Source organism: Cervus canadensis, chromosome X, assembly GCF_019320065.1.
Source record: "Cervus canadensis isolate Bull #8, Minnesota chromosome X, ASM1932006v1, whole genome shotgun sequence".
In the NCBI taxonomy this organism is placed as follows: domain Eukaryota; kingdom Metazoa; phylum Chordata; class Mammalia; order Artiodactyla; family Cervidae; genus Cervus; species Cervus canadensis.
The window spans coordinates 138944114-138970082 of NC_057419.1; the positions used below are offsets into that span (position 1 = coordinate 138944114).

The 25969-nt window shown below is 37.3% G+C and overlaps 2 protein-coding genes and 2 non-coding genes across 9 annotated transcripts in view; 3 read left to right on the forward strand and 1 right to left on the reverse strand.

The window, feature by feature from the left end:
• The window catches only part of NUP62CL (nucleoporin 62 C-terminal like), an 85458-nt gene extending 69568 nt beyond the window's left edge, over positions 1–15890 (forward strand). Inside the window, exon 10 of one of the 2 annotated variants that reach the window (XM_043460032.1) lies at positions 14746–15890. In XM_043460032.1, the coding sequence (XP_043315967.1) occupies positions 14746–14840 (95 nt within the window). In that variant the 3' untranslated portion in view covers positions 14841–15890. The remainder of the gene's footprint in view (positions 1–14745) is intronic. The other variant, XM_043460033.1, reaches the window with a different exon arrangement.
• LOC122436065 lies at positions 5828–5934 on the reverse strand. The gene has a single exon (XR_006267838.1). It is a non-coding gene; the product is annotated as a U6 spliceosomal RNA (small nuclear RNA).
• TRNAC-ACA lies at positions 11821–11892 on the forward strand. The gene has a single exon. It is a non-coding gene; the product is annotated as a tRNA-Cys (tRNA).
• A 5882-nt stretch (positions 15891–21772) lies between the features above and the next one.
• The window catches only part of RBM41 (RNA binding motif protein 41), a 70113-nt gene continuing 65916 nt past the window's right edge, over positions 21773–25969 (forward strand). For 3 of the 5 annotated variants that reach the window (XM_043458530.1, XM_043458528.1, XM_043458532.1), the window contains exons 1-3: positions 21788–21830; positions 24721–24837; positions 25398–25590. In XM_043458530.1, coding sequence (XP_043314465.1) covers positions 21823–21830; positions 24721–24837; positions 25398–25590 — 318 coding nt within the window. In that variant the 5' untranslated portion in view covers positions 21788–21822. Of the gene's footprint in view, positions 21831–22489; positions 22509–24720; positions 24838–25397; positions 25591–25969 lie in introns of those variants that run through there. The other 2 variants (XM_043458531.1, XM_043458533.1) reach the window with 2 other exon arrangements.

Consider the following 25969-nt stretch of genomic DNA (forward strand, 5'->3'; position numbering starts at 1 on the left):
AAAGATGGCCAAGCATACTAAGCAGTGAGAATAAATTTGTTAAAGCTGTTTGTTGCCTCACAAAAATTTGGGGTCATATTATGTGCCTAATCAGCAGGCACTTCTAGAAGAAGTTGGGACTCAAAATCTTATTTGTGTGGGTTAGTCTTTTACACCAATGAAATTTTTACTGAGGTAATTGTGGATTCACATATAACATAAGAAATAATATAGGTAATGAAGAAATAATGTAGAGTTCCTATTTCTTGTTACCTAGTTTTCCCTAGTGATAACATCTTACAAATCGCTAGTACTATATCACAACTGGGATATTAATATCAATAAAATCTGTCTTGTTCAGATTTCCACAGTTTTACTTGTGCATGTGTGTGTTTAGTCATAAACAACTTTATATCCACAACCATAGTCAAAATGCAGAATAATTCTATCACCACAAGAATTCCTCATATTCCTCTTTTATTGCCACACCCACTTCTAATCCCCCTAATCGCTGCTCCCCAGTTCTTGGCAACCGCTAATCTAGTCTCCATTTCTAAAATTTTGCCATTTTATAATACTATATAAAATGAAATCATATAGCATGTAAAATTTAGGGGCTGACTTTTTATCATTCAGCTTAGTTCCCCAGAGATTCATCTAACTTGCTATGTATATTAATATCAATGATTTGATCCTTTTAGTTGCTCAGTAATTTTCCATGGTTTGGATGTACTACAATTTGTTTACACATTTACCTGTTATAGTACATCTTAGATGTTCTCAGTTTGGGGCTACTTATGAGTAAAGCTTCTGTGAATGTTTATGTACAGAGTCTTATGTGAACGTAAGTTTTCATTTCTCTGGGATAGATGCCCAAGAGTGCAGTTGCTAGGTCATGTGGTAGTTGAGTGTTTAATTTTATAAGAAACTGATACACTGTTTTCCAGAGAGACTGTACCTTTTTTACATGCCCACCAGTGATGTATGAGTGATCTAATTTGTCTGTGTCCTAAACATTTGGTATTTTCACTATTTTTTTTTTCCTTTTAGCCATTCCGATAGATGTGTAGTGATATCATTGAAATTTTAATTTGCATTTTCCTAATGACTAGTGATGTTGAACATCTTTTTCATGTGCTTATTTGTCATGAGCATATCCTTTTTGATGAAATGTCAGTTTTCATCTTTTGTCCATTTTCTAATTGGATTTTTAAAAATTTATTGCAATTGTTATTTGTAATGACATAGAACATATAGCAACCCAAATATCCATCAAGAGGAGCATGCATAAATAAGTTGATGTTATATTTGTTCAGTGGGATATTGTACAAGTATTTAAAAATTCACATGAACAAACTTGACTTACATCAACGTAGGTTAATTTTAAAAACATAATGTGTGCAATGTGCAAGTTGAAGAATTATGTGTAGAATATAATATCTATTGTATCGAATATAAAAGTCTTCTGAATCACATTGTGTAATTTTTATGAAAATAGACATATTCAGCAAAATATAGTATCATTGATGGCACTATTTAACCACAAATTCAAGTCTGTGTTTATGGCAGGAGAGGTAAGAGGTATATGGTATGATTGTGGGGAGTTACACAAAGGGCATCAACTCTAGCTGGAATCTCATTTTATTAAAAACAGGAAAAGAAATAAAGTTATCAGGGTAAGATAAAATAAACCTTCATGTGGGACATATCCATATTTATTATATCATTAGTTTTTTACTATGTGTCATTAAAATATTTTAAAATAAGAAAGCACTTTTTAAAAATAATAAATTAATGCCAATATGTAACAATATATTTCAACTTTATATTTGTTTATTTATTTAGAACATTATGAAGCTTGACTAGATGATTCATTTGGTTACTGAGAATTATATATTGTTGGTTACTATTTTTTTTTAACTTTTTATCTTGTATTGGGGTATAGCTGATTAACAATGTTGTGATAGTTTCAGGTAAACAGCAAAGGGACTCAGCCATACAAATACATGTATCCATTCTCCCTCAAACCCCCTTCCCATCCAGGCTGCCACATAACATTGAGCAGAGTTCCATGTGCTATACAGTAGGTCCTTGTTGGTTATCCCGAACTGGATTTTTCACCTGTTGTTTTGAGAGGTTATTGTGTATTCCAGCTACTACTAGTCCTTTGGTAGCTATGTGGTTTGTAGATATTTTCTCCAACTTTGCAGCTTGTCTATTCTCAACAGAGTTGTTCATAGGACAAAAGTTTTACAATTAAGTCCAGTTTATCAGTTTTACCTTTTATGAATCATGTTTTTGGTGTCAAGTCTAAGAGCTTTTTGTGTAGTCCTATATCCCCCCATTTTCTACTGTTTTTTTCCTACAAGTTTTATTGTTTTATATTTTACATTTAAGGCTTTTTGAGTTAATTTTTGTATAAGGTGAGAAGTTTAGATCAACTTTTTTTCCTTTTATGGAAGTTTTTCCCTTATCAAATTGTTTTCTGGAATCACTGTTCCATAGATCTATGTCTTTCCCTCCACCAATGCCACACTCTCTTCATTAATGTAAGCCTTTCCCATATAAGCCTTAATATCTTGGAGACTGATTTCTCCCACTTTATTTTTCTCCATCAAGGTTGTTTTAGCTATTTTAATTAGTTTGCATTTCCATAAAAGTTTGCTGGGCTGTGATTTGATAGGGATTACATTAAATTTATATCATTATGAGCTACCAAGGGCTTCCTTGGTGGCTCAGATGGTAAAGAATCCGCCAGCAATGCAGGAGACCTGAGTTCTTTCCCTGGGTTGGGAAGATTCCCTGGAGGAGGGTATGACAACTCATTCCAATATTCTTGCCTGGAGAATCTCCATGGACAGAGGAGCCTGGTGGGCTACATTCCATGGGGTTACAAAGAGTCGGACACAACTGAGCGACTAAACACACACACATTAAATTTATAGATCAGTTTGAGGGGAAATGGACATCTTTCCCATGTAGAATCTTCTCGTGCATGAACATAGTATGTCTAAATATTTATTTAGGTCTTCTGTGATTTCTTTTAGGACTTTCCAGGTGGCTCAGATGGTAAAGAGCCTGCCTTTATCAGCATTTTGTAATTTTCAGCACTCACATCATCTATATGTTTTGGTTTTGTTAGACTTATACTTAAGTGTTTCATTTTATTTGTAGTGATTATAAATGGTATTGTGTTTTAAATTCTGGTTTCCACATGTTCATTTTTAATACATAAAAATCACATTTTTTAATGTTGATCTTGTATGCTTGCTGAATTCACTTCTTAGATCTAAGAGTTTGATTTGGGGAGTTTTGTTTTTTGTTTCTGATTCCTTGGGATTTTCTACAGAGGTAGTTACGTCATCTGCAAAAAGGGACAGTTTTATTTCTTTCCAATCAGTATGCTATTTCTTTCTTTTTCTTACATTGCACTGTCTAGAGCTTCAGTACCATGTTGAATAAGAGTGATGAGAGCAAACATCTTTGCCTTGCCTCTGAGTTTAGTCTTTCACTAGCAGTATATGATTTTAGCTATAGGTTTTTTAATAGATGCTTTTTTTAATCAAATTGAGTTAATTCCACTCTTTTCCTGACTTCTTTTTAATCACTAATTTTTATCATTCATGAATATTGGATTTTGTCAATTGCTTTTTCAACATCAATTGATATAATCATATGATTTTTCTTCTTTAACTTGTTGATATGGTGGATTACATTGACACATTCTTAAAAAATATTTATATATTTATTTGGCTGTATCAGATCTTAGTTGCAGTACACGAGATCTCTGTTGGGCTCCAGAACGTGCAGGTTCAGTAGTTGCCGTGTATGGGCTTAGCTGCCTCTGCAACATGTAGGGTCTTAGTTCCCTGACCAGAGATCAAACTTGCATCCTTAGATTGCAAGGCGGATTCATAACCACTGAACGACTGGGGAAGTCCCTTCATTGACACAGTTTTAAACATCAAATGAATCAGCCTTACATTTATGTAATAAATTCTACTTGGTCCTAGTTTTTAGTACCTTTTATATATTATTGAATTTGGTTTGCTAGAATTTTCTTGAGGATCTTTAAGTGTTTGAGAGATTTTTAATTTTTTTTATTTTGCATTGGAATATAATTGATTTACAATGTTGTAGGTTTGGGTGTACAGCAAAGTGATTCAGTTATACATACCCATATATCCATTCTTCTTCAGATTATTTTCCCATATAGGTTATTACAGAGTATTGAGTAGAGTTCCCTGTGTTATACATAGGTCTTTGTTGATTATCTGTCTTTTATATAGTAGTGTGTATATCTTAAACCCAACCTCTTAATTTATCACCCTCTATCTCTCTGGTGAGAGATTTTTAAATGTTCATGAGAGATGTTGATCTGTAGTTTTCTCCTTTTTTATACTGTCATTTTTAGTTTTGTTATTAGGGTAATACTGGCTTCTACTTTTAGAAGCATTTGTGAACTGTTCTTGATTCTTCTTTAGGTATTTAGTAGAATTCTCCAGTGAAACCACCTGGGCCTGGTTATTTCTTTTGGGAAAGCTTTTTACATACAAAGTCAATTTCTTTAATGCTTCTAGGTCTATTCAGATTAGCTTGGTTGAATTTTCATAATTTGTGGTTATTATAATTTGTGGTGCACTTCTACTAGGTCATTTAATTTATAAACATAAACTTGTTTATAGGATTTTTATCCTTTTATTGGCTGCAGGGTCTGTAGTGATATACCCTGTTTTATTTCTATGTTGGTGATTTGTGTTCTCTTATTTTTTTCTATCTTGGTAGAGGTTTATCAATTTTACTGATTTTTTTTCTGAACAATTAAGCTGCTTGTTTCTTTGCTTTTACTCAGTAGTGTTCCTGGTTTCAATTTCATTGATAACCGGTCTTATCTTCATTATTTCCTTCCTTTTGCTTGCTTTGCTCTTTTTCAGTTTTCTGGAATTAGGAAGTAAGGTTTTTATTTGCAACCTTTCCTTGTTTCTAAACGTATTCTCTTCTAAGGCTTTCCTGATAATCAGCATTTTTGAAACCTCAGTTGTCATCTCTAACCATCAGTTTCACTAATGTTTCTCTGACTATCTGTTCTAAAGCTTCATGGTAACAAACATCTGCACTTAAGGTATCCCATGGCACCTCAAATTAAACTTGTATAAAACTAAACTCATTATCTTCACTCTCTCCTGGGCCTCCCAGGTCTGTAACTCCTTTTAGTTCTCTTTTTTTCAGTTGATTGCTGCTATTTATTCAGGACTTAAGGTAGGCTGTTTACATTTCATTCAGTTGAATCAGTTCATTTGCTCAGTCATGTCCTACTCTTTACGACCCATGGACTGCAGTGTGCCACACTTCCCTGTCCATCGCCAACTCTCTGAGCTTGCTCAAACTCATGTCCATTGAGTCAATGATGCCATCCAACCATCTTATCCTCTGTCATCCCCTTCTCCTCCCACCTTCAATCTTTCCCAGCATCAGGGTCTTTTCCAGTGAATCAGTTCTTCGCATCATGTGGCCAAAGTATTGAAGTTTGAGCTTCAGCATCAGTCCTTCCAATGAACATTCAGGACTGATCTCCTTTAGGATGGACTGGGTGGATCTCCTTGCAGTACAAGGGACTCTCAAGAGTCTTCTCCAACAACACAGTTAAAAGCATCAATTCTTTGGCCCTCAGCTTTCTTTATAGTCCAACTCTCACATCCATCCGTGTACTGAAAAGATCATAGCTTTGATTAAATGGACCTTTGTTGGCAAAGTCATGTCTCTGCTTTTTATTTTTTTTTCCATTTATTTTTATTAGTTAGAGGCTAATTACTTTACAATATTGTAGTCGTTTTTGTCATACATTGACAAAAATATGGAATGCTTCACGAATTTGCGTGTCATCCTTGCGCAGGGGACATGCTAATCTTCTCTGTACCGTTCCAATTTTAGTATATGTGCTGCCAAAGCGAGCACATGTCTCTGCTTTTTAATATGCTGTCTAGGTTGGTCATAGCTTTTCTTCCAAGGAGCAAGCGTCTTTTAATTTCACGGCTGCAGTCACCATCAGCAGTGATTTTGGAGCCCCCCCCAAAATAAAGTCTCTTGACTGTTTCCATTGTTTCCCCATCTATTTACCATGAAGTGATGGGACTGGATGCCATGATCTTAGTTTTCTGAATGTTGAGTTTTAAGCCAACTTTTTCACTCTCCTCTTTCACTTTCATCAAGAGGCTCTTTAGTTCTTCACTTTCTGCCATAATGGTGGTGTCATCTGCATATCTGAGGTTATGGATATTTCTCCCGGCAAACTGGATTCCAGCTTGTGCTTCATCCAGCCCAACATTTCTCATGATGTATACTCTGCATATAAGTTAAATAAGCAGGGTGACAGTATACAGCCTTGACGTACTCCTTTCCCAATTTGGAAACAGTCTATTGTTCCATGTCCAGTTCTAACTGTTGCTTCCTGACCTGCATACAGATTTCTCAGGAGGCAGGTCAGGTGGTCTAGTATTCCCATGTCTTTAAGAATTTTCCACAGTTTGTTGTGATCCACAAAGTCAAAGGCATTGGCATAATCAATAAAGCAGAAGTAGATGTTTTTCTGTAACTCTCTTGCTTTTTTGATGATCCAACAGATGTTGGCAATTTGATCTCTGACTGCTCTGCCTTTTCCAAATCCACCTTAAACATCTGGAAGTTCATGGTTCACATACTGTTGAAGCCTGGCTTGGAGAATTTTGAGTATTACTTTGCTAGTGTGTGAGATGAGTGCAATTGTGCAGTAGTTTGAACACTCTTTGGCATTGCCTTTCTTTGGGATTGGAATGAAAACTGACCTTTTCCAGTCCTGTGGCCACTGCTGAGTTTTCCAAGTTTGCTGGCGTATTGAGTGCAGCACTTTCACAGCATCATCTTTTAGAATTTGAAATAGCTCAACTGGAATTCCATCACCTCCACTAGCTTTGTTCGTAGTGATGCTTCCTAAGACTCACTTGACTTCACGCTCTAGGATGTCTGACTGTAGGTGAGTGATCACACCATCATGGTTATCTGGGTCATGAAGATCTATTTTGTACAGTTTTTCTGTGTATTCTTGCCACCTCTTCTTAATATCTTCTGTTTCTGTTAGGTCCATACCATTTCTGTCTTTTGTTGTGCCCATCTTTGCATGAAATGTTCCCTTGGTATCTCTTCATTTTCTTGAAGACATCTCTAGTCTTTCCCATTCTATTGTTTTCCTCTATTTCTTTGCATTGTATCAATGAGGAAGGCTTTCTTATCTCGCCTTGCTTTTCTTTGGAACTCTGCATTCAAATGAGTATATCTTTTCCTTTTCTCCTTTGCCTTTAGTGTCTCTTTTCTCAGCTATTTGTAAGGCCTTCTCAGACAACCATTTTGCCTTTTCACATTTCTTTTCTGGGGGATGGTCTTGATCACTGCCTCCTGTATAATGTCATGAACGTCTGTCCATAGTTCTTCAGGTACTCCGTCTATCAGATCTAATCCCTTGAATCTATCTATCACTTCCAATGTATAATCATAAGGGATATGATTTAGGTTATACCTGGATGGTCTAGTGGTCTTCCCTACTTTCTTCAATTTAAGTCTGAGTTTGGCAATAAGAAGTTCATGATCTGAGCTACACTCAGCTCCCAGTCTTGTTTTTGCTGACTGTATAGAGCTTCTCCATGTTTGGTTGCAGAGAATATAATTAATCTGATTTCCATATTGACCATCTGGTGATGTCCATGTGTGGAGTCGTCTCTTGTGTTGCTGGAAGACAGTGTTTTTTATGACCAGTGCATTCTCTTGGCAAAACTGTGTTTGCCTTTGCCCTGTTTCATTTTGTACTCAAGGCCAAATTTTCTTGTTACTCCAGGTATCTCTTGACTTTCTACTTTTGCATTCCAGTCCCCTATAATGAAAGGGACATCTTTTTTGGGTGTTAGTTCTAGAAGGTCTTGTAGGTCTTCATAGAACCATTCAACTTCAGTTTCTTCAACATTAATGGTTAGGGCATAGACTTGGAGTGAGTATTGATATTCAATAATGAGCGAACCTATGTTTCTTGTGTCTCCTGCATTGGCAGGTGGATTCTTTACTGCTCAGCCACCCAATGATGATTATACTTTTTAAATAGCTCTTGAATCTTTTCTTTTAAGCAGATTTCTTTTACTGCCTTATTTAGGGTCTTCATCTCCTACCTTAAAAGTAGAGCAGTTTTATTAGGTTTATGAAAAATATCAGCTCCTAGTCCACAGCACATTTCCCATTCCCCAGAAACATGTTCTTTGTTTTAGCTCTTTTTTAAAAAAGCATGTCTATATCTCTAAAAAACATATATACTATTACTTTGTAGCCTTTCCATTTTAGGCCTTCTGTACTAACTTCCCAAAGTGAGAGGTGAGGATTTAACTCTCTTTACCACACCATTTCTTTCTCTCTATCCATGTGTAATATATTATTAATAAAATATGCATGCAGTACACAATTAGATATATAATTGTGCAATACATATAATATATGTGGGGCTTCCCTGGGGGCTCTAATGGTAAAGAATCTGCCTGCAATGCAGGAGACCCCAGTTCGATTCCTGAGGTGGGAAAATCTCCTGGAGAAGGGAATGGCAACCCACTACAGTATTCTTTCCTGGAGAATTCCATGGACAGAGGATCCTGGTGGGCTGCAATCCATGTGGTCACAAAGACTCAGACATGACTGAGCGACTAACACCACCTTTCATAATATATATACCACCATGGGTATATGGTGTTTATATATGTGTGTGTGTATATGTGTGTGTGTGTCCCATCCCACCCCCTCTCCCATCCCACCTTTCTGGTACCAGGCTGGGCTCCCTGTGTTATACAACAGCTTCCCGCCAGTTACCTGTTTTACACATGATAGTGTATACATGTAAATGCTAATTTCTCAATTGATCTTACCCTCTCCTCATTCCCCCACTGTGTCCACATGTCTATTCTCTGTGTCTCCATCTATTCCTGCCCTGCAAGTAGGTTCATCAGTAGTATTTTTCTAGATTCCATATATATGCATTAATAAATGATATTTGTTTTTCTAACTTACTTTGCTCTGTATAATAGGCTCTAAGTTCATCCACCTCACTACAACTGACTCACATTCATTCCTTTTTATGACTGAGTAATATTCCATTGTGTATATGTACCACATCTTCTTTATCCATTCATCTGTCAATGAACATCTGGGTTGTTTCCATGTCCTAGCTGTTGTAAATAGTGCAGCACCACTTTGAATTACCTTTTCCTGCTAATTCCAAATCCTTTCTAGGGTTCAGATGTTACAGTTTTCAAAATTTTGTTCTTGTCTCCTTTCTTACATCTTTGTCCTTGTGGTTTTGTGCTTTTATGTTTTTCTTCTTTTTTTTTAATCTCCTTACTGCCATTTCACAAGTGTTTTGGAATGTGGCAGCAATAAATACATATGTTTAAATCTTTAATTAGTCTTTTATTGGTCTCATTTTCCCAGTGTTACCCGAATCCAATTCACTTTTACACAACTGCCGGATTGATTTTGATATAACGATACTCTCTGCTAATCATGTCTTCAGTACTTACCATTGCTCTATATTTTTTATTTGCATAATATACAGAGTACCATGTATAATCTAGCCCCTACTTATTTTTCAGCCTCATCTTTTGTTTGCAGCATTACTTTTTAAAATTGAAGTATAGTTTATTTACAATATTGTGTTAGTTTCAGGAATACAGCATAATGATTCAAGTATCTTGCAGGTTATATTCCATTATAGGTTATTACAAAATAATGAGTATGGTTTCCTGTGCTATACAGTAAATCCTCGCTGCTTAACTGTTTTATGTATAGTGGATTGTATCTGTTAATCTCATACCCATAATTTGTCCCTCCTTTCTTTTCCACTTTGGTAACCATAAGTTTGTTTTCTATGTGTGTGAGTAATATTTATGGTTTTGCAAACACTTAGTATTCGTTTATCCATATTTTTGGATATTCAGATGATTCTCCTGGCATACCCCACCCCATCATTGTCTGTCTGGTAATTGCTCCCATGGTCTCCCATGGTAATTGCTCCCTGGTAATTGCTCAGACCATCTCTTCTATGAAGCCTTCCTTGACTCCTGTTTTTAATAACTTGTTCTATATACAATATTGTCAGCATTTATTATACACTGTTGTAGTTATTTATTCACATATTTACCTTCATTACTGGAATTTGAGCTTCTTGATGATAGAGGTTATATCTTAGTTATTTCTTCAGAACTTAGCATTGTCTGAGATGAATTTGAGCTTCCCTGGTAGCTCAGACAGTAAAGCGTCTGCCTGCAGTGCAGGAGACCTGGGTCGATCCCTGGGTCGGGAAGATCCCCTGGAGAAGGAAATGGCAATCCATTCCAGTACTCTTGCCTGGAAAATACCATGGATGGAAGAGCCTGGCAGGCTACAGTCCATGGGATCACAAAGAGATGGACATGACTGAGCAACTTCACTGGTTCACTGGAGATGAACTTGGGGGCCAGTATATATGTTTTAAATTTATTTGTCCCCTGATATTTACACAGCACACTGTACTCAATCTTTGATGGAAAAAGAGATACAGATGTAACAGACATGTGTACATGAATATTGTTCCATATTATTAAATAGTCTACATTTTAATGGTTGTTAAATTTTACATTATAAGGATACACTATTATTTAACTAGTACCTGTTGTTACATATTAGTTAATGTTTCTAGCTTTTTGCTTTTTTCAATTGTGCTTCAGTGAGCCCCAATGTAGGTAAATTTTAGGATATATGCATGGTTATTGGACATAGATAAAATTCTTAGAAGTTAAACTGCTGAATTAGGAGTAATATTTGTTTTAAAGGCTTTTGACTTATGGTTCTTTCCAAGTAAGCTTCCCTAATTATATTTTCACCACCAATTCATTGTTGTTGTTCAGTCACTAAGCTGTATCCTACTCTTTGCGACCCCATGAACTGCAGCATGCCAGGCTTCCCTGTCCTTCACTATCTCCCGGAGTTTGCTCAAACTCCTATCCATTGAATCAATGGTACCATTCAACCATCTCATCCTCTGTCATCCTCTTCTCCTCCTGCCTTCAAACTCTCCCAGCATCAGGGTCTTTTCCAGTGAGTCAGTTTTTCACATTAGGTGGCCAAAGTATTGGAGCTTCAGCTTCAGCATTAGTTCTTCCAATAAATATTTAGGGTTGATTTCCTTTAGGATTGACTGGTTTTATCTCCTTGCCATCCAAAGGACTCTCTCAAAAGTCTTCTCCAGCATCACAATTCAAAAGCATCAATTCTTTGGTGCTCAGCCTTCTTTGTGGTCCAACTCTCACATCCATACAGTTCATTAGGTACTCATTTTTCGGCACCTGAAATCATCATCACTACCACCATTATCACTGTTATCATTCCTTGCTCTAAGTTATAGATGAAAATAATATTTCCCTTGTTTAATTTACATTCCTGTCATTATTAATGAGGTTGAGTTTTTAAAAAAATGTTTATAAACAATTTGTACTTCATTTCTTAAAGTTGCCTATTTGTGTCTTTTGATCATTTTTTGTCAGATTATTTTTTCCTTTAATACCCCAATTGTTTTTCTAAAAGGAGAATAAGAGGTATACTATAGTAGTGTTTATGAGAATACTTTGCTTCTGCTGATAGTGAATTTAATAGCATCAAATAATATTTATATGTATAACTTAAAAGTAATTATAGTAGAAGGCTGTGCTTGTGTTTAATGACCAAATTGCTAATTTTCATAAATTTCTATGAAAATCTTGCAATCTTTATGTGAAATATTTGCAAGTAGACTAAGTAAGGGCTTCCCTGGTAGCTCAGATGGTAAAGCGTCTGCCTACAATGCAGGAGACCCAGGTTTGATCCCTGGGTTGGGAAGATCCCCTGGAGAAGGAAATGGCAACCCACTCCAGTATTCTTGCCTGGAAAATCCCATGGACTGAGGATCCTGGTAGGCTACAGTCCATGGGGTCTCAAAGAGTCGGACACAACTGAGCGACTTCACTTCACTTCACTTCAAGTAAGGTAAAGAAAACGTCTGTCCCTAAACAGAATGGAACTAGCTGGAAGCAGTTTTACCAGAACCTTTTTGGGGGAAGTCATTTTTAAGAAATATTTTAAACACACAAATATGCTGTCTTAAACAATAGCTGTTTAAAGATATAGGCCTGTGCAAACATCACACCATCCACTTTTAGAACATTTCCATTACCTCTAAAAGTTCTCTCTAGCTTGTTTGTGGTTAATCCCCATTCCTACTCTGAACCCTAAGCAGCTACTTATTTACTTTCTGTCTTTATTGATTTGCCTTTTCTGGAGAGTTTAATTAAATGGAATCATATTATATGTGGCCTTTTCTGTCTGACCTAATGTTTTCCAGGTTCATCTGTGTTGTAACATATATCTGTATTGTATTGCTCTCCATTGCTGTGTAGTATTCCAGTGTATGTACATATCATATCTTGTTTACCCATTCATCAGTTGTTTGACATTTGTGTTTTGTCTTCCAAATATAATTTTAGCTCTTAGATTTAACCAGTAGTCTACCTTGTTCATAGTTACAGGTAGGAGTTCAACTTCATTTCCATGTAGACATGCAGTTGTCCTTGTATTATCTGTTGAAGAGTATGCTTCCCCCATTGAATTATCTTGGCACCTTTGTTAAAAATGAATTGACCATAAATATAAGATTTTTCTGGGCATTTTTTTCTGTTCTCTTGATCTCTGTGGCTATCCTATGATAATACCATACTGTCTTGATTACTGTAGCTTTGTAATAAGTTTTAAAACTGGGTGATATAATTCCTGCAATTTATTATTCTATTTCAGATTATTTTAGCTGTTTTGGGTCCTTTGTCTTTTCATGTAAATTTTAAAGCTTGTTTATTTCTACAAAAAATAGCCCACTTTAATTTTCATAGGCATTGCATTGAATTTGTAGATCAATTTGTGGAGAATTGACATCTTAAAACTATTGAGTCTTTCAGTCCATGAACATGGAATATCTTTTCATTTTTTTTAGATCTTCTGAGTTTCTCTTAGCAGTGATTTATAGTTTTTAGTGTACAAGTCTTATAGTTCATTTGCTGTTTATTCCTAAATTTATCTTTATTTATTCCTGGATGTTTTAATTCTTTTTTATGCTCTTGTGAATGGAGTTGTTTTATTAATTTCAATTTCATATTGTTCAGTACAGTTCCTTTGTAAATAATAGCAAATGTGTATGGCTTATTTCCCATCAAGTTTCAACTATTACTAGCATTTTACTTCTAGTATGGCATATAATTTAATAGGCCTTCAGCAGTAAAAGAATCTGCCTGCAATGCAGGAGGCACAGGAGACTCAGGTTCGATCCCCAGGTTGAAAAGATCCCCTGGAGGAGGAAGCAGCTACCCACTCCATTGTTCTTGCCTGGGAAACCCCATGGACAGAAGAGCCTGGTGGGCTACAGTCTATAGGATCGCAAAGAGTTGGACACCACTGTAGTGGCTTAGCATGTACACATGCAGGGACTAATCACTGATGCATATCATGGGACCATTACTCTGCACAGTTAAGTGCCTAGGTGCAGTTTTTGCCCTTAAAGAATGACACTTCTGAAAAATATGAAGTACGTTAATACAGAAATAGTCGAGAATTCAATTTGAAAACATGACAAAATATTTATGGTAAGGCTCTCTTAATAATGCTGACTTGTGTTTCTCAACATTTCATTGATTTTTAAAAATGTTTATAAATTTACTCCTTTGCATTTAATATATATCAATCAGCAAATTAAGTAGATTGTGCTTATGTTGACACTTCTGGCCTCAAGTTAATGATTTGTTGTAGTGCCCATTTGTGCTTTTATCACATTGAAAAATGTTATTTAGGGGGAAAAAATGCACCCTGCAGTTTGTTATTTCAACAGAAAGGAGATGTTTTTTCCAGATTATTTTCCTAGCCTTTCAGTAGACAACCATCATTTAAATCACTTGTTCTTAAAAGATGTGATCTTATAGTACCTGTATGTCATAGGATAAAATGAGGTATTATACTTCAGAAACTCTATACCATCTGTTCTTTTCCAGTTGGCTGAAGAAAATTAAAGTATAGTGCTCTACATTTTTTAGTTTTTCTCTTGTAAAATTTTTCTTAAATTTTTGGGCCCAGTTATTGCTTATCAACCAGTGAGCATTAATGAACACTAAAACAAATGACCACATTTATTTATACACATTAATAGAAAAACTCAGATTATCACACTTACTTCAACAGCTTATTTTTATTACAGAAAGTTACTGTTTTATATTGTAAAGCTAGTGATATTTTGTGTTGCTGTGCTCTGAGCAAATTTAAGGACCACCAAGTTAAATTAATCATTAGAATGAAATAGAAATATGAAGCTACTCAGTGTACTAATTTGCTTATAGGCAGCAAAGATCTACACATTCTATTTCATGGCACTTTTAGGCTGTAATGAGTAGAAAGCAGTTAACACTTCTCTTCAGCAAAACATAAATATCAGGATAGACCATAATTTCCATGAAAGCTAAGGAGAGAAAATCAAGAACACTTTTATCCAGTAGTTTCCTACCAGATAGACACATGTTTTTCTCTTCTTTTAATACTTAACACTATTAAAATGGACATGTAAAGTTTTATCAATCATATGTTGAAGGGAGAATTAAGTTATTATGTTCCTGGGATATTTCTACCTCTGAGTAATGCTGTGTGCTTTTCCCCTTATAGACATACTGCAGAGGAAGGTAGAAGAGGTAACACAAATTCTAGACGATCGTCATTGCAAGGAGGAAGACTGCAACGTCAAGATGGCTTTTGATTAAATGACCCTATTTTGAGCATGTTGTTTTTGGATTATACACTACCTTCAAATTTTGAAGGTGTTCATTAGAATAGTATTTACAGCTACTATTCCCTCTTTGGTGACAATAAAGTATGCATGTATTTTTTTTCCACTTAAATATTGTGCTGTTTGAAAATGATTCTGTAGCTTGGCTTTTAGTATTAGCAAATCAGAACTTTATCAGCTCTTCTGTCTAGGCAGCAACCTCTTTGATGTTGACGTTGTGTGTATAATTCATGGCTTACTCTCCCAGATTCCATATCTTACTGCCAGTATGCATTGTCCTTTTCACTCTAGCCAGATCATAGAGAAATGTTTGCCAAAAAATAGATGCCAGCCAGTCTTTACTGGGTGCTTGTTAACATTCAGCATATAGTGTTAGCTACTGTGAAGTCTCTCTCCTCAAAGGCACTTACTGTCTCCTTTGAGATACAATTAATGCCTTCTATATGAAAATAGTATAGACAATACAAGAAAGTGTGTTATGAATTACAGAAAGTATGCTATAGAAATTCAGAGAAGTGGAACTTCCCTAGTGATCCAGTAGCTCAGTCTCTGTCCTCCCAGTGCAAGGGGCCCAGGTTTGATCCCTGGTCAGGGAACTAGATCCCACATGCTACAGCTAAGTTCACATGCCACAACTAAAGAGTTCACATGCCACAATTGAAAGTCCTTGCATGCCACAACTAAAGATCCTGCCTGCTTTAACTAAGACCCAGCTCAGCCAAATAAATAAATAAATAAAAATATTAAAAGAATTTCAGAGAAGGGAGGAAAAGTTAGAGTGGATTTAGGGCTTGAATTAGGCTATTTTTAAAGGGTATTGTTCAGGCAGTTTATTTTTAATGTGCAAATAATCTGGAATTTTACTTGATTTTAGCATGTGATTAATACTTGTGGGGTTTGTGTACTTATTTGTTTTTCAAGAAAAAGCCTTGTTCTCAGCCTCTGATTTCTTGTGTTTCGTGTTTTACCTAAGTCATAAATAAAGGCAATGCTCTGAAAAATAAAATAAACTACTTAAAAAGTTTTTGAGTGACTAGTGCTAGTTGCTTGTCATTACTGCGCTGAACTTCTGTTGTACTAACTGAACATGACCATCCTGAGGGAGACATATTATGGAAAGAAAATATTTTTGAAATGAGTATTAGCGATTTACATCACCTTATGAGTAAGCCAAATATCAATACTCACATGGCCTCTTTTTTTTTCCTACCCACACTTCTCAAAGTAGCAGCTTCTAATCAGATAAATTTTTATTACCTCTCAAAATTATAGAATATGAAAAAAATTCAGAGGCCATTTAATTTTATGGATGATTTCTGTAGGTAAACAGCTTTTGAGTATAATCTTGAGTAATCTTTAATGTTTGAGTACAATATTATCACTACTGTACCCTAGATAAAGACATATTCTGTATTTTTTTTTTTTTTTTGCAATTCAACTCTTGTGGTCTGTGAACACGTTGTTTCACATTCAGTAAAGAGAACACAATATATAGAAGAAAACACTGGGTTTATTCTTGTCCCTGCTTAATTAACTGGACAGATAGTTTCATCTGGAGAATTATCTTTTGTCTGCAACATAATAGAGTTGGACCATATGAAAGTTTTCCCAACTGGAATAAACTAGTTTCCACTTCTCTCAAGTTTTGTGGTTCCTTTATATCTTTTCACTACCAATACATGCTTACTATAAAACTTCCTCAGTAAAATAAAGAGGGGGCTATAGTTTTCCTGTTGACCTTGCGTTGAGAGGTCTAATATTTTTTTTTTTCCAGGACATAAAAGAGGCAAGTGAATGGCAAGTGACTTCTAGATCAGTGCAGTTACACTGTAAGTTTACTGGTGGATCTCTGTACTGTTTGGCACCTCAGACTAAATTGTCTTTAAGGTTTCTTCTGACTGTGGTTCTAACATGTATCTAAAAGACGTGGCTTCCCTGATAGCTCCATTGGTAAAGAATCTGCCTGCAGTGCAGGAGACCCCAGTTCGATTCCTTGGTTGGGAAGATCCGCTGGAGAAGGGATAGGCTACCCACTCCAGTATTCTTGGGCTTCCCTGTGGCTCAGCTGGTAAAGAATCTGCCTGCAATGCGGGAGACCTGGATTCGATCCTTGGGTTGGAAAGATCCCTTGGAGAAGGGAAAGGCTACCCTACCCACTCCAGTATTCTGGCTTAGAGAATTCCATGGACTGTATAGTCCATGGGGTTGCAAAGAGTCGGACGTGACTGAGTGACTTATACTTTCACTTTTTCACTGACTGTGGTTCTAATGTGTCTAAAAGATGTGACATTGTTGAGCAGACATGAATTACAAGATCAGAAATAACCTATTCATGCCAGTAATTTTAAGTCTACATTTTTGTTAGGTACTGGATTCTTGAGACCCCTTCACCCCCCAACCCCCTCATTGTTAAAGACCAGCTGTATTAGCTGAAGGAGAATTCTTAAATTTGTCATGCTGACACTTTCCCAGTGCTTATCTACTTTTTTTTGTCCTTTGAAAAAGATGCTATATTTGTTCTCTCTATAATAGCATTTATGCTATCTAATTTGGAGAATTTGAAAGACATGCACAATTGTTTACTCTTAATATTAGATGAGTGATGTTCTCCCTCTTCAAGAGAAGGTTTTTGGTTTTAGCATCCTCTTTTATATCTGGAAATTATAATTGCTTCATAATATATTCATCAAAAGTGTGTTGTGAACAAAGCACCTAAAAAGGACAAAGCCTGAAAATATGTCTATGTTAAGGAGGAACTTCTAGCTTAATTAAACTAACCTTGTTAAATTGTCAGAAAGACAAATGAGGCATATTTTTCAGCTTGTCATAAATTCTTCTGGGGTGAATTTGTGAAATTACCTCATGATAAGATCTCTGTGCCCATGAATAACATCTAGAAATCTCAAAGCTTTTTATGTACTGTCTGATAGCCTTATGAATTGGGGCGAAGATGCTGTGGGAAATGGAATAGCTATTATTCCACAGTTAATAAATTTGGCAGAGCTAGAAAAATAGCCCAGTTTTCCTTCTAGTGCAATTTTCTAAATGTTTGTCCCTCGGTACCTACCACTAAACTGGCTGCAATTATACACAAATACATAGAGCACTTCCTTATGACCTTGCTTTCTAGTAATTCCACCCCATATATGTCTTTTTAGCCATTCATTCTCCACTCATCCCACCTAGTGGATTTGTAATGTAGTGTGTATCACTTCAGTACCAATAGGATATATGTTTTATTAGAAGTTGCGTACAAGTCTGGTGTGGTGGTCAGTGTAGTATTTGTTCCACCCTTTGCCACCTTCCCAGGGGACAAACACACTAGCAACCTTGGTGTATTTTTCCATTTCATCGTTCATCACTGTGTCAACTGGACAGTTTGGTTGAGCAGCAGAATTCAGCCCGACCACCAAATAGAATTTACCTGGTGTGGACTATGATATAACCCACACTGTTTTTGCTTAGATTCTGACTCTGTTCTGTGCCAAAGCCACAAAAGGGCGTGTTAGAGCTGTATCCATTCACCTGTGTGCTTCAGAAGCACAGTTGTTTGCATATGCCATGTTTTGCTTGGTGGATCAGACAGCAGTAAAGAATCTGCCTGTAATGCAGGAGCCCTGGATTTGATCCCTGGGACAAGAATATCCCCTGGAGAAGGGAATGGCTACCCACTCCAGTATTCTTAGTTGAAGAATCCCATGGATATAGGAGCCTGGCAGGCTACAGTCCATGGGGTCACAAAGAGTTGGACATGACTGAGTAACTAATACACAAGGCCAAGTTTTGGATAACTCTAGTGCTTGCCATGGCAGTCTCATCTTTTAGAAATTCTCAGGATAGGAAGTATGTCTTCCTTTTCCACAAGGTATTCTACTGCATATATAAGCAAACACACACAAGATAGGTTGCCTAGTACAGAATTCTGTATTCCTCCACTTAGTTTTAGTGTTTACATCATATATAACTGGTATATTTGTCACAGCTAATGAAACTTACTATTAACTAAAGTGCATAGTTTGTGCATATTTCCTTATTTTTTCTTTAGGGCCCTTTTTCTGTTCCAGAATCCCATCCAGGATACCACATTACATTTAATTATCATGTCCCTTTGATTCCTTTAGCTGTGACAAGGACTTTTTTTTTTTGAGGCAAGGAATATGACTTTTATTGTGAAAGTCAACAGATCTAGAAGATGGCAGACTCAAATCTCAAAATAACCACCTTGCTGCACATCTGGGTGAGGTTCTTGTACAGGATAGAGAGGGGTTGGAGTTGAGGAAGTAGTGACCATTATCTTGTAAGTATCTCCTGGAATGGCCAACCTCAGGGAAGAGATGTGTTCCCATCTCTTCTGGCAGAGGGGCAGGATTCCCTGAGGCAGGTCATTATGTAGGATTATAATAACTAAAGCATTGTAAAACAAAGGTTAAAGTCAAAGAAACAGATCCATCATGGAGTCAGAATTGGCTCTTCCCTGCAATATTTCCCACTATTGATGTCCCTTCAACAATCTTGGAAAAAAAGAGGGTGACGACTTTCTAACTGCTTCATCAGATGGGTCTTTTGAGAAGTGTTTGTGGCCATCTGTGCCAGTTGCCAGTGTCCCAGATGTTGAGATTTGTCTTTCTTCGTTCCTCTTTGGAAAATGTCCACTTTATATCTGTAGAATACTGAACTTCAAACCCAGAGGCAGCATCTTAAGTTTAGGAATTTAGGGATTTTCTATGTATGGGAAGATGCAAGAGTCAGGGCTCTTTAAAATTATTTCCTTGATATGTACCCTCAGGTATCTGGGGCAGTTAATCCTGTGTTCTCACAGGCTGAGTTTCCTCAAGGCTCACCATAAGGATGGCTGCAAGGCTGATGACTGCTAGATGGCAGGTATCTCCTTCCTGAGTTTCCTCAGGGCTCACTGGCTCATGTTGGAAGATTCCAATTGCAGATGACTGATATGGCAGGAAATACTCCATTTCTCAGCCCCTCCCCTCTTGGTCAGGAATTTGACCAGTATTGGGGAGACAGTTCATGATCAAATCTGGTCCCACGGCACTGGAAGGCTCATCCCAGATCAGGAAAAAAATTGATATGCCACTCTAGTTGCTAAATTTTGGATTGACCCCCATCAATAAGGAAAGATTCTCTGGATCGTGTGCCTGATTATGATCCAGGAGACATTTTCCCTCCCATTGCTTCTTCCCATATTTAGAATTACACTATTATAATGATTTTTATGTTATGTTTTTAGCCATGTAAGTTTTGTTCAAGGCCTGGTTACACCCTGGGTATTGTAAGAGACAACAATCTTATAAATTAGACAGGATATAAGTAATGCAGTTAGTGACAGTGACAATGACAGTGCATCAAGGAGGCACAGGGCACAAACAATTGGGAAACAAAGACCAAATTAGAACAATGATTAATTAGTTTAAGGGGCAGATTTTCCTTACCCCTGGGAAACAGATTTAAACCAGTAATTTTCTTTATATAGAAACCACAAAAACCCTAACCATATCTACCAGTTCACTCAGTTCCCCTGTAACTAATCCTTTTTGTTAACAGCTTTGTGAAGCCATTAGAATTACTTGCATTTATCCAAAAGTCCTTTTTATAAATCTTCTTGAAGGGGAGGCGTTTTTGCAATGGCATCAAAGTGAAATCATAACTATCTATAATAACAAAAAGACTTAAGAAGCCACATTTAAGGCACCTAGGTTACTGCTGTGACATGCCACACTTTCAGATAATAACTAGAATTATGACCATAATACTTTATACCAGGACACATCAAAATTTCATATAATATCTAGAATATCATTTACCATAAAATATAACCTAAGAAGATTTATTACTCATTTGATAACACTTCCCATTGTAATTTAACATACCAAGTGAACCTAATGCATTTAATGTTTCCTTGGGATGTTTCAAAGGCCCTTTGAAGCATCCCAAAGTTTAGCTAGAGGTCAAAGAAACTTTATTATAATTTGATTTGGGAAGTTTTGTCAAAACAACATCAAAAGGGTTTTAAAACACAACAGGATTATAAGTGTGACAAGGACTTTTAATGGTTTGGTGACCTCGACAATTTGGAGGTATAGAGGTCAGATATTTTATAGTCCATGTACTTTGAAATTTACAAGTCACTTATGAGTGAGATTAAACGCTTTTCTTTTCATATACTTAAAGACATAGTGGAGAAGGAAATGGCAACCCACTCCAGTATTCTTGCCTGGAAAATCCCACGGAGAGGAGCCTGGCAGGGTACAGTCCATAGTGCAAGAATTTGACACGACTCAGCAGCTAAACCACCACCACTAAGGATATATGTATTTCCATTTCTAGAAACTAGGAGCCCATTATCTTAACTAGTATGCTCTATCAGTCTCTTGAGTCATCTTAATTATCAATAAAAACATTCATGGGCTTGAATATATGTGGTTGTCTGATTGTCAGGAAGTACAATGTCTTGTAAGCCTCTGTTAGAGATAGAGGAGAACCATTGGTGCTACTGATGTGGTCACTCTCTGATCACTCTGGCTACACTGCAGAGGGTGGACCAGAGATTCGACTGGAAATAGCAAGTAGGCAGGATGTGGGATAAGAAGTCCTTGAAAGCAGAAGCAGGGTTGATAGGGACACAATCAAGGAAAATTAGAAGGGCCAGGATCTGGTGATACTGGATGAGAGAGTTAAGAAGTCAAAGGCGACTCCTAGGTTTATGAGCTGGATATTTTGGGTGTTATATTTAACCTATACGAGAAATCCAATAGAACTATTCGGGCAATTTACAATATACCGTTTGCTCAGTACGGGCTTTCGATTTGTAGCTCCGCAAGACTACAATTCCCAGAGCACCGCGCTCCACCACAATCCCCTTCGAGTCGGCCGCGTAGAGTTCTGGGACTTGAAGTCCGCGGCCTGTTTTACCCAAGTTAGATCTAGGGGCCTGTGGAAACATGAAGAGGTAAGGGATTGTCTGAGAACAGACGGCGAAGGGCGCTCTGTTCTACCTTTTGACTTTTCAAATGGCTTTTGTTACTTTGGCTTTGGGGTATGTCACGTTCTGGGGAGAGGGTTTCGTGTGAGCGGGACGACAGAGGAGGAGGGAAAAGGGGAGACGGGCTAGACAGGCCTGTAGGGCGAAGTTCAGGAAGGGCCGCCGCCGCTGCCGGTCCCCGTAGGGATGCCCTCCTGGCACGGGCACCTAGGCAACGGCGCTGGCCCCGGGACAGATGCTGTGGCTCCTTCCTGTTTCAGACCGACCCACTCAGGTAAAAGGGTCTTGACCGATTGATGAAACCAGTCTGGGCCGTAGAAACCCGGGCCAGATCCTTCCTGTCCCGCCGGACTTCCTCTCCATGCTCAGAAATGGGCTCAGGGTAGGCGCGTTTATGTGCAGTGTTTGTGTTTATAGCGAACTTTTTCGGGCTGAGAGACCGTGTAGTACTTTCAGACCTGAAAGTAAGCAAGTGATACTTTGTTTCTACAAATTTGGAAGCAAAGTACCAAACCCGTATCCATCTATTGTAAGAAAAGAAAGGCATCGACTGCGAGCAGTTCCCCCTACCGGTTCTGCAGGAAATGGCAGCTTTAACGTGGCTGATCTTTGTTGAAAGCCTGCGCTTGCAATCGATTACTGACGGTACATGAAACCTTTTTTAAGGCTCCTTATCAAATTAGTTTTGTATTCATTTTGCAAGTAGAATAATCACTGGAATAGGGCGGTGCATTTAAATTCTTACAGGTATGATGCTCTCCTGCACCGTTAGTTTCTGCATCTTTTTAAAAAATGTAGTTTCTGATTTTCCCTGCTTCAAAATGCCTTTTAAAAATTGTTTATAATATCTCTCATACATGCAAAATTATGAATATAATAGAGTCGTCCTCACTGCAATAGAACATTACCAGTATCAGAAGTCTGCTTGTGTGCTCCTGTTTCTCTTCCCTCCCCAAGAGGATCACTATCCAGTATTTTGTCTTAATCATTTCTTTGCTTTTTTCTTTTTAAATAGTTTTGCCACATATGAATTTATATCTAAACAAAATGTCGCTAGTGTTATTCCATTTTCAACTCTATATAGACACATATTGTATGAATTTTTCTGGCACTATTTTCACTCTACATTTCTTTTTGAAATTTATGTGTACTGATGTATTTAGCTATGATTTATTCATTTCAAAGCCACTTCAAATTTAGCAAGAACTTTCAGAATTCTAAATAATGAGGAAATATTAAGATACTTGAAAGGAATTTTTTTAAAACCCTAGGCCTATGTATCTTTTAAAATTTCCCAAAGTTGTTATAAGTCTTTCTAGAGTGTGGGAATTTTCCTTATAATTATGAGAGATACATCTAGGTCTCATCATAACCCCAATAGTAAAGGGCTAAGAAAGGTATTTAGTATTTATTTTCCTCATCGAGTTAACTCACTTTGCTTTTTTCTTTTAAAATCTGTTCTTGCACACTTAAATGGTCCTGCTATTTTTTTTATGCTCAGAGTTTTTCATTATTTAGCATTACCTAGATATCCACACAGTAGTGCTTAAGCTATAAAATGTTATGATCCCCTTCACCTTTGCTTCTATACTCTCTCCTTTGGTGATCTCCTCTCTCACAACTCCAGATCCTGACAATACAGATGACTCAAGATTTCCATGCACAGCCTCAGACTCTCATCTATACAACACTTCTCTCTCTCACTTTCCTTCTAGCCAATATCACCTTCTGTCACCTCAGGCTCAGTATGTCTTTGAAGCATTCCTGATACTTCATGCTGGTATTTCAATTGTAATAGTTAGTTGACTCAACATGGCTAAAATGAGAATGACTTCCCTTTCCCAAACCATTTACTCCATCTGGAACTTCCTCTTTAGTTCATTGGTCCCATCGCTCAGTTACACAGCTTGAAATTTGGGGTTATTTTTCACTTCTTCTTACCCCTATGTTCAAAAGGCATTTCTCATTTAAGCCTTCCTTTCCATTGTCACTATTAGCACTCCACCTTGAACTTTCTTCACCTCACGTTTGATAAATTATATAGTTTCCTAACTAGTTCTTCTGGTTTTGTTCTTACTAATCCATAAAGCTTATTATAACCCATTCATTTTCCTAAACCATCGCTTATACCATGTCACTTAACTGCCTAATAAATTGCCTTCTAATACCTGTACATTAAGGTTGAGACCATTTAGTTGGTGTATTTAAGGCCGTTCACAGTCTAACTATCCCTCCAACAGGATCTCCCAAGGTTGCCATACATGTATGCCAGATAAATTTCTTATTATCCCCCAGAACATACTTCTGTCCCTTCATGCTCTCTCTCCCTATTCTTTCCTTCATCACACAGAGTCCTTCAAATGCCAGTGTAAGAATTACCTTTCCAAAGTCTTCATTTACTACCTTGCCTCCCAGTTATTTCTTCTGTGAACTCCTACTGATTTGGTATATGCTTCTTTATATCTTTCTTCTCTTCTTTCTTTCTCTCTCCTCTCTGTCACTCTGTCCCTGTGCTTTTCATTCTCCCTCCCTCCCTCTCTCCTGCTCTGCCCTCACCCCCAGGCATCTGCATACAACACATCCATATCTATTACTTTTCCCTAAATAAATTGCAAGCTTCTTAATGAGAGGGACTGTGTCTTGCATATCTTTGACTCCATCAGTACCCAGCAGAGTGCATTCATTGTGTATAAACAAGTACTTAGTTAATGTTTGTGGAATGAGTGATAAACGGCAACAAATAGAGAAGTATCTTTGAACAAATGGGATCCCTAATGGTAGATGATATAGCTAAAGAATATATTTTGAGATTCAGTGTCTCTTCTACTTTCCATATATATCCTTGTATCTATTCCAGGGTAAATAGCTGTGTCAAGAGTGATGAGCATGTCCTGGAGGAGCTGGAAACAGAAGGGGAGAGGCAGCTGAAAAGCCTCCTTCAGCATCAACTTGATACCTCTGTCTCCATTGAGGAGTAGGTATTGATTTTGCAAAAAGAGTATCATAGACCCTCAGCTCCAGGTGACAGATGCCTCTTCAAGTCTGGGTGGAAGATTCCTCTCTCACCCCCCTTTCCTTGGCAGATTTCTACTGATTAGTCAGGGTTTTACTACTGTGTCTCTTCTAGGAAGCCTTCCATATCCCACTCTGTCTGGGCTGAGTACCATTCCTGTGTCTTCCTTTAACATTCATAGTACTTATAATCCAGTAGTGTTATTGCCTGCTTACTTGCCTCTCTTCTACAGCTCCTTGCGCAAAGCAGAAACTGTTGTCTTTTTTACTGTTAAGTCCTCATTACCTGGCACAGTGTCTGATGCATAGTAAGTGCTCAGTAAATAAATATTTGATTCAGTCATTTGTTAGTCCTGGACTACTGGTGGAATTCCATATCATTGTAGTAGTTCTTTAACCTAGAAATAGGATGTAAGAGAGAAATTGCCCCTGAGTTTCATTGTGCCTTCTAATGGCAAGCCCCATTTCTGTGCATTGTGGTAACATGAAGATGTTCTTACTCTCTTCCTGCTTGTTTTGCAGATGTGTATCTAAGAAAGAGAGCTTTGCTCCTGGTACTATGTATAAGCCCTTTGGGAAGGAAGCAGCTGGGACTATGACTTTGTCCCAGTTCCAGACACTGCATGAGAAGGACCAGGAGACTGCTTCTCTCAGGGAACTGGGGCTTAATGAAACAGAAATCTTGATTTGGAAGAGCCATGTTTCAGGTGAAAAGGTGAGTGGGGCAATTTTTTTTGGAGAATAAAATGGACAATTTCTTCATTTGATACTGAGAACCTTTTCATTTTGAGTTCTCACAACACTGAGCTTTGTGTCTAAATCTTTGGTTTTTAAGGTAAGGACGTTGGTAAAAGAGAAGCTGCTCCTTGACTTGGTTTTTGTTTTTTTTTTTTTAACAAATGGGATTTTATTTTTTTAATTTTATTTATTTTTGGCTGTACCATGTGGCTTATGGGATCTTAGTTCCCCAACCAGGGATTGAACCTGTACCCTCAGTAGTAAAAGCACAGAGTCCTAACCACTGGACCACCAGGGAATCCCTGCTCCTTGACTTCCTAGCTGACGTATATATAAATGACCATTTTGGGGCCCTG